We start from the raw sequence: 12,989 nt of genomic DNA on the forward strand, positions 1-12,989 counted from the left end.
CAGTGTGTGTGTGTGTGTGTGTGTGTGTGTGTGTGTGTGTGTGTGTGTGTGTACAGTACCTGGTACGCTCGTATGACTGACTGTACAGCCAGATGGTCCTCCACTAACTTCTCCATGTTAGGTTGAGCTCCAACCATCGCCTGGGCGTTGGCCAATCCCAGAGCAGCACCACCCAGAGGAGGAGGGCTCTGATAGGCTGCGCCTGGTGACACCCCAGCGTTGGCATTCCGGAAGAAAATATCCCACGACTACAGAGAGAGAACAAATAGAAGAGGGAGGGCAGAGAGGGGGTGGAGGAGAAGGAGGGAGAAACATACTTCAGCTTGGTTAGAAATCTATCAATCCAGATGTGCCAGGTATTCACCAAGATATGACATGGTTAAATGGTATTTACACAGTAATAACCTATGAATTACTGTTGTTCCTTTTGGAATGAATTTAAAAACAAAACACCACTACAAGACACCATTTAGTACCAGGTAGTTAGTTAACAATTGCATTGCCTAATAATATCTACTCAACTTAGGTCACCAAAGTTAAAGTCATTTAGCCCTGTCAGTCACAGTGAGTGCTACAGAAAAGGTTTTGCAACATGTGGAAGTGTTGCTGAACAGTAGTGTTGAGGGGTTGGTTCTTAGCTCAGTAATCTATGTTAAGTGTTGGTTGACCAGATTAGGCATTACTAAATAAAAGAGGGCCAGCCAGGAGCTAGATAGATTCTGGGTTGCAGTATCACACACCATATCACAACTAGGGTTCTTGTGTTGTATAAGCTAGAAAAAACTGTTAGAAAAGCCGTGATATGCACAACCATGCACACACACACACACACACACACGCACACACACACACATACACATGCATGCAGGTAAAAACCATGCATGCATGTGTGTGCACAACCACCGGCCTTCTTTGCTCGCTTTGAGGACAATACAGTGCCACTCACACGACCCACTACCAAAACCTGCAGGCTTTCCTTCACTGCAGCCAACGTGAGTAAAACATTTAAACGTGTTAACCCTCGCAAGGCTGCAGGCCCAGACGGCATCCCCGCGTCCTCAGAGCATGCGCAGACCAGCTGGCTGATGTGTTTACGGACATATTCAATCAATCCTTATCCTTGTCTGCTGTTCAAGAGGGCCACCATTGTTCTTGTTCCCAAGAAAGCGAAGGTAACTGAGCTAAATGACTATCGCCCCATAGCACTCACTTCCGTCATCATGAAGTGCTTTGCGAGACTAGTCAAGGACCATATCACCTCCACCCCACCTGACACCCTAGACCCACTCCAATTTGCTTACCGCCCCAATAGGTCCACAGACGACGCAATCGCAATCACACTGCACACCAAGTGCTGCTGCCTAAGCAACCGGGGATGCCTCAGCTGACTTGTCAGGCTTCCATGCCTCGGTTGGCTCAGCAGGCTCCCCATGCACCGCCCGGCTCGTCAGGCTCCCGCGCCTTAGCCGGCCCATCAGGCTCCCACGCCTCAGCTGGCCCGTCAAGCTCCCGCGCCTCAGCCGGCTCTACAGGTTCCCGCGCCTCAGCAGAAGCGACCGGCCAGCTCCTGGTCCTCGGGACCGTCCCTCTGGTCGGCATCATCCGGCGGCTGGAGCCGCGCGGCAGGGAGGGGGTACTGTCACGTTTACTCCCGCTCCCCCTCTCCGGTGCTTGACGTCGTCAGTTGTCTTATTTTTTTGCACACCTGCCACCATCGTTATGCGCACCTGCGCCCCATGACACTCACCTGGACTCCATCACCTTCCTGATTACCTCCCCTACATCTGGTTCATTCCTGAGGCGTTATTGACTCTGTTTCATGTCTGTACGCTTTTCGTTGTTTCTTGGTTTGTACTATGTTTGTTATTTATTAAATTTGCACTCCCTGTACTAGCTTCCCGACTCCCACAATAAACATCACAGTTCTGGTCTGATAAGTTCATTTTCTTCACCTCGTGTTGAGAGTTTCAGAGTTTCTAACCATTTCAACATATAGACCACGATCTCATGTCTTTCTGGTCTGGTGTGTTAATTCTCAACTCATCCTTTATACACTGGTAAAAAGGGGGCATTTCCATCATGCTGACATGCTCTCTGAGCTCCCTTGGGGCGTGGCTACTTACTGTGCAAGGTATTTTCAAAAACAATGATCTTATTAGAAAACTAAAATCACATTATCTTATCAAAAAAACTGTACTTGTTTTTCATATTGTCTACACCACGTATTGGATGGGGACTTATTACCTGTAGTGCAAATACTTTAAGTTACAGTATTTTGTTTATAACTTTACTAATAAAATCACAAAATGAAAAACAATATGACATGATTATTATTTAGGTCCCCACTGACCATTTCCCACATTCTTTATGATAGAATTATTGTTCCATTATCCACTTTTTGGATGTTAGAGTTTTTGGCTGGCAAAAGTCTGCGAACAAAGTCATTTCATTGGTTCATACTAGAGAGCCAGAGGGTCCTCTTGCTGCATAAAATTTACGACTGGGTGTGAGGTGTCAAAAAGCGTCCCAGCCGCTTTTTTATGCACATTTCTCTCTATGCGTATTCTGACCTGGAATTTAAGCATGAGAATAGCATGCTTTTCACCTACTATTTTTGGGGGTGGAGATTAAATAAATTAAGGTGTAGTGGAGGTGTGTCTACAGATACACCATATTCTGACCTTCATTTAATTCCCTAATAATTCCACCACTTTTATGCGCGATGAAACTATGAATAAGGTCGAGCAATCTGTCAGTTCCAAGTGGAGCAACATCTAATACATTTTTTCTGATAGAAATAACACCATTACAAAAAGAGCTAGGTAAATGAGTCAACTGTTTGGATAAGGGGATTGTAAATATAAATTATCATTGTTTTAGATCTATTTTACCTTATTATCGCTGGAGAGAAATGTGAAGCCAGTCATGTGGCAGCAAACTGAAGCATATCAACATATCACCTTTTCCACAATGAAGTTGATGAAATGTTGGTCTTATAACTTTCAGTGATGAAATTTTGAGACCCAAGCTATAGGCTTATGTTGCCATGTGCATATGACAGTATAGTGCCAAACCTAACGAGTTGATTTATAATTCCTGAAATGTTTTAATTATATGCCCAGACTTTTCACTGTATTGTGTACAATTGGTATGGTGTTTAATATTAGCCACTATTGGTAGCCTCCGTCAGTTATACCACATACATTTCTAACTCCCTTTAGTGTTAGTTTCCATTTTGTATCATTCCATTACATCATTAGTTGACCTTTCTTTCATCTGTCACGCTGATGTGGTTGTTCCTGAGGACCTAGCAATAGTGGATCATATTAGGCTAACATATTACAAGTTGTGCAATCATTTGGGACATGTAGCCTATTGGAATCATTATGGAACGCAGACCATGTGTAGCAGTTTAAACCTGGAGGCTGGTGCACGGTTCACAACAATGGGACCGTTGTCATCACAGTTCCATTATTAATGAGGATTATCAGGGTTAATTTATACGATTACTGTTCAATTCCTATTGTACAATTTTCTCACTTTCCAATATTTCATGGATTGAACACAATTGTTCAAGCCATGAAATATTGGAAAGTGAGAAAAGTGTACAAATATGACAACTTTCAGGATGAATCAAACCACTATGGTTTTGTTTCGCCAATATATTTAGTGCAGAAATACTTTCCTAACCCTAAATAATATACAGCGTATTTTTAAACCCTACCAATTGGTCATATGTGCATTTAAGTATGCTCTCTCTCTCACTCTCAGAGGATCTGAGCCCTAGGACCATGCCTCAGGACTACCTGGCCTGATGACTCCTTGCTGTCCCCAATCCACCTGGTCGTGCTGCTGCTCCAGTTTCAACTGTTTTGCCTGCGGCTGTGGAAGGAAGCCTGACCTGTTCACCGGACGTGCTACCTTGTCCCAGACCTGCTGTTTTCAACTCTCTAGAGACAGCAGGAGCAGTAGACATACTCTGAATGATCGGCTATGAAAAGCCAACTAACATTTACTCCTGAGGTGCTGACCTGTTGCACCCTCTACAACCACTGTGAATATTGTTATATGACCCTGCTGGTCATCTATGAACATTTGAACATCTTGGCCATGTTCTGTTATAATCTCCACCCGGCACAGCCAGAAGAGGACTGGCCTGGTTCCTCTCTAGGTTGGGTTTCTGTACAGCACTTTGTGACATCAGCTGATGTAAGAAGGGCTTTATAAATACATTTGATTGATTGGTTGATTGATTGGTGGAGCAGCCAGCGGAAAATATGGAGTGTAGATGTTGGTAATATTCTCAAGTTGCAACGTGATTGGCTCAGTGTTCTGTCACTCATGGGGATACTACGTCCTCGCAAAATCTATGGCGAGAACTTGAAAATTCAAGCCCCTTGGGTGCTGCCATAGAGTTACATTAGAAGTGCCCATCCAAAAAGGCTCAAGGTCATTGGCCACAGATAAAATTACATCAAGTCATGTTATATCTACAGTAGCTTTGATTGGACTTGGAATTTTAGCTAAGAAGCTAGCAGTCATCGTCATGAATCAAGTCGACAATCTACTGGCAAATACTTTTAAATCCTTGTCATATGAAGAGAAATTACGAAGAGAAATTATAGATAAAACATATAGGTGCTCATTGGCCATTGGACATAAACATTACTATAGAACAAGTTGGAAATCACAACTTGTTGTGGTTTGGAAGGAATCAGTGGCTAACTGCAAGCATTGCAAAGCAATCACTAGCCTGCTATTCAGTGGAGTGCCTACTGTTCTGACTTTGTGATGCACATATAGCCTATAGCCTGTTTTAGAGAAATGTCATCATCGAATATTGTAAGAGCTTTCATTGTCTGCTTATATGCCCCCTTTATTTATCCTACGGTTCTGACTTGGTGTACAGGGAGAATACTGTAAGAACGGCCCATGTTCTGAATTCTGTCGTTGTACATTTGAAAAGTGCTGAGTAAATACTGTAGTTATATTGAGTACGTCCAAGCTCGCTCATTAATGTCTTAATCGAATTTACGGATTGCTTCTCATCCGCTTGTCGTCTACTTATGCCATAGTTTGTACATCTCAATTGTCAGTAGAAACCACACACAACCTTTCACATGACCTTGGTAGCATCTCTAGCTTCCTGTATTACACAGGAATCTGATGGGAGAGGGGGAGCGGTATGTATGTATGTATGTGTGATGTGTGTGTGTGTGTGTGTGTGTGTGTGTGTGTGTGTGTGTGTGTGTGTGTGTGTGTGTGTGTGTGTGTGTGCGTGTGTGTACTCGCTCACATTTTTGCCCTGACCAGAGGTCGTGCAGGTGTATGCGTAACTCTTGTCCCACTGCGTTTTGAACATAAACAGGCCATAGTCCTGGGAAGCAGCTCACCTGCCTGCCCCCCACACTCTCTCTCCTACTTTGTGTACACTCCTAGGGTTCTCCAGCCATGCATAGTACATCTCTTCTACATAATTAGAACTGGTCCCATTCAGAAAAGGCTCGGCCGACACCGACGTAGTGTAACTCCTCATTGGTTCAAATGTCCTCAAAGCCCCTCCCACTGTCATCGGCCTGGCCTGTGATTGGCTCTTGACTGTCTGGGTGGCCGTAATAGGCCTTAGCCTAGCAACTGTAGTCCTTAAGCGCTGCATGGTAGCCTATTAGCTGTGGCTTCTACCCCTCTCGCTAAACGAGAAAGTAGATCAATAACAATTCCCGTCGCCAGGAAACACCAGGATTAGGAGAAAGTTATCCTCTAGATGCTGATCTTAGGTCAGTTGTGTGTTTCCCTCCTAATGTTTCAGGTAAGGATTGGTTTAGAAACAGCTGATCCTGGTTCTTTGGCCTACATGCAACTTCTTCCAGGAGCATGGGACATACAGAGCTTCTTCTTCCTCTCGTTTACTCTCGCTCGTTGTATCAGGTCTAATCCTGTAAATCGTTGTTTTCTCAGGCTGTGTAGAGAGAGATTACATAATTAACCAGAGGGTCAAGTCATACTTCCCAGTTCCCACCGACCCCGCCTGTGCTGTGTGAACATATAACATATTTATGATATGGGCTGGATCATATATAATTTTTTATGCATTTAGACCTGGCTGCCTACAATAAATGGCAAATAAGAGAAGTCTGCTAAAAATATATTTTAGTCACACTCACAGACACACACTCCTACACATGTACATACAAACACACACACACACACACACACACACACACACACACACACACACACACACACACACACACACACACACACACACACACACACACACACACACACACACACACACACACACACACACACACACACACACACACACACACACACACACACACACACACACACACACACAGACTCACTGCAGCGACTTGAAACAAGTTATGTCAGTCAACTATTCACACAGAGAATAAATAATATAAATACCCCACATACAGTACTTGTTGTATTCAGACCAGGGGTGGAAAAAATACCCAGTTGTCATACTTGAGTAAAAGTAAAGATACCTTAAAAGAAAATTACTCAATTAAAAGTGAAAGTCACCTAGTAAAATACTACTTGAGTAAAAGTCTAAAAGTATTTGTTTTTAAATATACTTAAGTATCAAAATATAGTATAAATAATTTCAAATTCCTTATATTAAGCAACCCAGACTGCACGATGTTCTTGTTTTTTATATATATATACAGATAGCCAGGGGCGCACTTCAACAGTCAGACATAATTTACAAAATCTACTTTGAAACAAAACTATACACCTCACACACATAGTTGTGGGCTTAGAAAAAGAAGACACATGTACCATGTCAGATATACAGTTGAAATGTATAAAATGTTGAGTTTGCATCCCAATATTACACTTTATATACATCACAGAAGACTAAAATATAACAAACCTGTTTGACATAGCAGTTTATTAATTATGAAACATATGAATACCATTCCACCCAGGAAGCCACTAGGTCTTTTGACCGCAGGAAAGGGCTACCAGCGTAGTGGTAATCAATTGGGTATGGTCCGGTTCCTCCCACTAAACTCTGGCTGGCATTCACTGTTCCATTCCAGTTAATGAGTCATGTGATATTACAAACCTATTTACACACACACACACACTCTCTCTCTCTCTCTCTGTGTAGTACACATAGAACACACATTGTGGTACGCTCATGCATGAACACACCCTCACACAAATGGGTGGGGACAGAATGTCCTGTAAGGAACACAGTATTCCAGTCGGTCTGACGATAGCTCCATTAGTTTCTAACAAGGAACAGAAATATGTTAAATGTATACATCATTTAGTCATATAAGTCCCATAACAGAAACAAAGGCAGATGTTTCCTGGTCTGTCCTTATCTTATCCACTAATGATATACTGTATCTGTCAGCACACACAGTGACACACACACATGCTGATAAGCCTGGCCCTAGGTTGCAGACAATTGTGCTTATTCTGCTCCCAATAGGAGTCAACTGTGTGTGTGTGTCAGCTGGAAGGAACAAGATATAATAGACATACAGAGAGACACAGCTGGCATTGACAGGAGTTCTCTTTATTGGTAACATATTGATAACACCTCAACACTGTTACACAACACAAGGAATGCTCACTGGAAGAACAGAATTCATCGTCATATTGGATTCATGTTTACAAAGTCATCTTGTGAAAGTGCGGGAATATCCCAATGGATCTCTAGTCCATCGCCTTAGCCACTCGGCCACGACAACTAGTGTGTGTGAAAGTGGATGATATAATGGTAAGCCCTGGTTGACTCTCAGAGGAGAGTTAAAATGAAGGTTAGGACTAACAGCAACCAGTGTGCTAAGATGAACACAAACACAGTCTTAATTTCACCAATGGCCGTGTGAGGTAATGCCACCTCTCTGAGTGACCTCATTCTGACGTTGTTTTCTGGCCTGATTAGCACTGATCCTGTTACTGAGACTACACAGGGGGAGGACTGCCAGGAATACATGCAGTGCATGAGCCTGTGTGTGACTGAGGCCTGAAAAATATCATCTTTAGTTGAAACAAAGCGACACCCTGCCTCTGTTCCTTCTGCCTTTGTTTTGGTAAAATACTGAGGGATGGACCTGGAGAAATGTAACCACTCTCAAACTCACAGACAGAGACCTGGATGCAAGGACTGATCATCCACGATTTCAAAATTATAGTTTCGACCATGTTTTAAGGCTTTACATTGTTTGTTTACATTGTTTAGAAACATGGGAGTAAAACAAGCTTATATGTTGGGTTCTGATGGGGTAAGATGGTTGAACTAAGCTCATGAGGCATTTATAAGTTATATTCTTCAACAATCAATGGGTTTACATCATTTACGAATTTATAAGTAAAAAAATGGCTGTAACAATTAAGGACTCTAGTTTTAAAGTGTGTGTATGCCAGGGCAAGTCTTAGGGACAAGCTCTAATTTTCAACCCAACATGTAAGGTGCTCAGCCCTAATTTTCAACCCAACATTGTAGATGGAAGGTGCTCAGCCCTAATTTTCAACCCAACATTGTAGATGGAAGGTGCTCAGCCCTAATTTTCCACCCAACATTGTAGATGGAAGGTGCTCAGCCCTAATTTTCAACCCAACATTGTAGATGGAAGGTGCTCAGCCCTAATTTTCAACCCAACATTGTAGATGGAAGGTGCTCAGCCCTAATTTTCAACCCAACATTGTAGATGGAAGGTGCTCAGCCCTAATTTTCAACCCAAAATTGTAGATGGAAGGTGCTCAGCCCTAATTTTCAACCCAACATGGAAGGTGCTCAGCCCTAATTTTCAACCCAACATGTAAGGTGCTCAGCCCTAATTTTCAACCCAACATTGTAGATGGAAGGTGCTCAGCCCTAATTTTCAACCCAACATTGTAGATGGAAGTTGCTCAGCCCTAATTTTCCACCCAACATTGTAGATGGAAGGTGCTCAGCCCTAATTTTCCACCCAACATTGTAGATGGAAGGTGCTCAGCCCTAATTTTCAACCCAACATTGTAGATGGAAGGTGCTCAGCCCTAATTTTCAACCCAAAATTGTAGATGGAAGGTGCTCAGCCCTAATTTTCAACCCAACATGGAAGGTGCTCAGCCATAATTTTCAACCCAACATGGAAGGTGCTCAGCCCTAATTTTCAACCCGACATGGAAGGTGCTCAGCCCTAATTTTCAACCCAACATGGAAGGTGCTCAGCCATAATTTTCAACCCAACATTGTAGATGGAAGGTGCTCAGCCCTAATTTTCAACCCAACATGTAAGGTGCTCAGCCCTAATTTTCAATCCAACATTGTAGATGGAAGGTGCTCAGCCCTAATTTTCAACCCATCATGTAAGGTGCTCAGCCCTAATTTTCAACCCAACATTGTAGATGGAAGGTGCTCAGCCCTAATTTTCAACCCAAAATTGTAGATGGAAGGTGCTCAGCCCTAATTTTCAACCCAACATGGAAGGTGCTCAGCCATAATTTTCAACCCAACATGGAAGGTGCTCAGCCCTAATTTTCAACCCGACATGGAAGGTGCTCAGCCCTAATTTTCAACCCGACATGGAAGGTGCTCAGCCCTAATTTTCAACCCAACATGGAAGGTGCTCAGCCCTAATTTTCAACCCAACATGGAAGGTGCTCAGCCCTAATTTTCAACCCAACATGGAAGGTGCTCAGCCATAATTTTCAACCCAACATGGAAGGTGCTCAGCCATAATTTTCAACCCGACATGGAAGGTGCTCAGCCCTAATTTTCAACCCGACATGGAAGGTGCTCAGCCCTAATTTTCAACCCAACATGGAAGGTGCTCAGCCCTAATTTTCAACCCGACATGGAAGGTGCTCAGCCCTAATTTTCAACCCAACATGGAAGGTGCTCAGCCCTAATTTTCAACCCAACATGGAAGGTGCTCAGCCCTAATTTTCAACCCGACATGGAAGGTGCTCAGCCCTAATTTTCAACCCGACATGGAAGGTGCTGTGCTTCAGTGTGTATGGTGACTCCCCCTAGAGTTCAAGATATGTAACTTTTAAATGACAGAAACCATCCCCGTATGATGCGTTTTGTATGATGAAAAATGCATCATACGGTGATGATTTCTGTACTTTGAAAGTTACATATCTTGAAAACGTCATTGCTGACAAGCAAAACATTTTGGGACGATGTCAACAATGGACTAATGACAGTTTTTGTGTGGAATTGTCTTTTAAGTGCACTGAGAGACAGCAAGGCAAGTCAACAGGGAGGGAGGGAGGGACACATAATACTGGTACACACCCTGTGGACCAGTGACCTCATTTATCAAATGTTTTTAGTTATTATATAACATTATTATAGAACATTTCTGTGATCATACAATTGTACAATAATTTCTTACAATATGATGACATTCTGTTTATATATTGTATACACTTATAAATAAAGTTGGTCACAAAAAAATATAAATATATATCATTCACAAAACTTCATGCAAAATCTATGTAAATTGCATATTTTTATCACATTGTTGATGTGGATTCTGTCATACGCGATTCACGATCAGATGTTTACATACAAACATTTTATAAATGAGGCCCCTGGATATATATAGGTACTATATCTGTTTACAATGAAATCCCATCAATAACCATATGAAACACTTTTAGTGACCTGCCCACTCGGCCTCAGCAGTAGAGTCTGTTCAAAAGCATGTTTTACAATCATCATCATCATCATCATCATCATCATCAGTATACACTCTCCAGACAAAAATAATTTTATGCACATTCCAAAGTTAGGAAAAGTTAGTTGGACATAGGAGGTCATAGTTCACCAGCATTCAGTAAAAAATCCAGACAACGAACAATAACACCAATTTTATCGTCATGTTTCCATTTTCATGCAAATAAATGCAGTTTAGTCACCACAATGAAACTGTAGTTGTACAATACAGTGTGTAATCATGTCAAATGTATTGTTGTATCATCAGTGACTATATGCAATGCTCAACACATAGAGAATCAAGTATAAGAACAACAATATACAACGGTCATGCTGTATCGACTTGGCTCATCTTCTCTCCCCGAAGGGGAAGGGGGAGGGGTGGTGGTGCATATAGTTCATCATCAGAGGGTAGGCTGTTTCCATACTTTAAACTGTAGCAAAAACACACAACTGCACTAATCCTGTTGGTTTATACAATGTGTATTCAGTTCATACGCCAGGCAGGAAGCAGCCTTAAGCCTAACTTAAACTTTGCGCAAGTACGCAACTGGGAAAACAGACGTTACTTGCATAGCGAAAATAAAACAGAAATCAAAATTAATCCCCGCAATTTTAACTCAACGCCATTTTGCTTAGTTAATTGTGTTATTGGGTTGCGTAAGGTATGAATTAGACTTTACTGGAGGAGCACAACTCAACTAACACTCACTGGGAAATAACACTGGAGAAGTCATGCTTGTCTTTAACAAGAGGAACAAACCCCTTTAAAGAGAATCAACTGGACCATTAAAGACATTGTACACTTTCATTATAACAACAACAACTTACTTGCATCAATAATAATAATAACAACAACAATAGTAGTAGTAATAGTAATACAAACAATAACAGAGTAATAAACTTGATTTAAACTGTAGATCCTATATGTATCTGCGCCATGGGGTGGGTCTACAGCAGAGGGAGAGTACTGGACTGAAGGTTTGAGTGTGTTGCCATTTGTATTGGATGATATGGTTGCAGTGATAGTCGTTGTGTGTGTGTGTGTGTGTGTGTGTGTCCAGGAGGAGTTGAGGCTGTGTGTTGTTAAGTTGCAGTAGTGTGCACTGGTCAGTAAGAAGAGCTGTAGCAATAGAGGGAGGGGGGACAGGCTCTCCATCTCCCCTGTCTCTCTCTCACTCTCCATCTCTCTCCATCCTCCCTCACCTCTCTCTCACTCTCCATCCTCCCTCACCTCTCTCTCTCACTCTCCATCCTCCCTCACCTCTCTCTCTCTCACTCTCCATCCTCCCTCACCTCTCTCTCTCACTCTCCATCCTCCCTCACCTCTCTCTCTCACTCTCCATCCTCCCTCACCTCTCTCTCTCACTCTCCATCTCTCTCTCTCTCTCTCTCTCTCTCTCTCCACTCTCACTCTCCATCTCTCTCTCTCCATCCTCTTTTCCTCTCTCCATCCTCCTCTCCTCTCTCTCTCTCTCCCTCTCCCTCTCCATCCTCCTCTCCTCTCTCTCTCCCTCTCCATCCCCCTCCCTCTCTCTCCATCCCTCTCCCTCTCACTCCCCATCCTCCTTTCCTCTCTCTCACTCTCCAACTCTCTCTCTCTCTCTCTCCATCCTCCTCTCCTCTCTCTCTTCATCCTCCATTCCTGTCTCTCTCTCTCCATCCTCATTTTCTCTCTCTCTATCCCTCTCTCTCTCCATCCCTCTCCCATCCCTCTCTCTCTCCATCCTCCTTTCCTCTCTCCATCCTCCTCTCCTCTCACTCTCTCTCTCCCTCTCCTCTCTCTCTCTCCATCCTCCTTTCCTGTCTCTCTCTCTCTCTCTCTCCATCCTCCTTCTCTCTCTCTCTCTCTCTCTCACTCACTCACTCCTCCTGGAAGACAAAAAAAAACATTCTAGGTTTAACAGCAACTCTGGAAGCAATAACTGTCAAGCTCTGAAGTGTGTGTGTGTGTGTGTAGCTGTGGGTGTGTGTGTAGCTGTGGGTGTGCGTGTGAATGAATGAGTGTGTGTGTTAATAACAGTGAGTGTGTGTACCAGTTCACTGCTGCAGCGGAGCGGCCGGTGCTCCAGAGCAGTGGAAGTGAACATTCTGCCACTTGCTCTCTCGGCGATGCCACACCCTCGTCTCCTCTGATTGGCTGGAGCATGGGCGGCCAGTGCCGTCGACGAATTGCGTGAGGCGTATGTAGGCGATGCAGGCGGCGTCTTCACCAATCAGGTGGACGTGAGGGTTGAGGATTGTGGTATGGATGGGCTTACTGTTCTTAGACAGGACTGAGAAAGGAGAGAAC

At 43.2% G+C, this 12,989-nt stretch overlaps 1 protein-coding gene and 1 pseudogene across 15 annotated transcripts in view; both read right to left on the minus strand.

Moving 5' to 3' along the window:
- The window catches only part of LOC115119938 (2-oxoglutarate dehydrogenase complex component E1-like), a 32,027-nt pseudogene extending 26,371 nt beyond the window's left edge, over positions 1–5,656 (minus strand).
- Positions 5,657–7,537: 1,881 nt separating this feature from the next.
- The window catches only part of LOC115119955 (calcium/calmodulin-dependent protein kinase type II subunit beta-like), an 87,809-nt gene continuing 82,357 nt past the window's right edge, over positions 7,538–12,989 (minus strand). For 14 of the 15 annotated variants that reach the window (XM_065017330.1, XM_065017328.1, XM_065017326.1 and 11 more), the window contains one exon: positions 7,538–12,972. In XM_065017330.1, the coding sequence (XP_064873402.1) occupies positions 12,737–12,972 (236 nt within the window). In that variant the 3' untranslated portion in view covers positions 7,538–12,736. The remainder of the gene's footprint in view (positions 12,973–12,989) is intronic. The other variant, XM_065017317.1, reaches the window with a different exon arrangement.

This window comes from Oncorhynchus nerka, linkage group LG4 (assembly GCF_034236695.1).
Source record: "Oncorhynchus nerka isolate Pitt River linkage group LG4, Oner_Uvic_2.0, whole genome shotgun sequence".
Lineage (NCBI taxonomy): Eukaryota > Metazoa > Chordata > Actinopteri > Salmoniformes > Salmonidae > Oncorhynchus > Oncorhynchus nerka.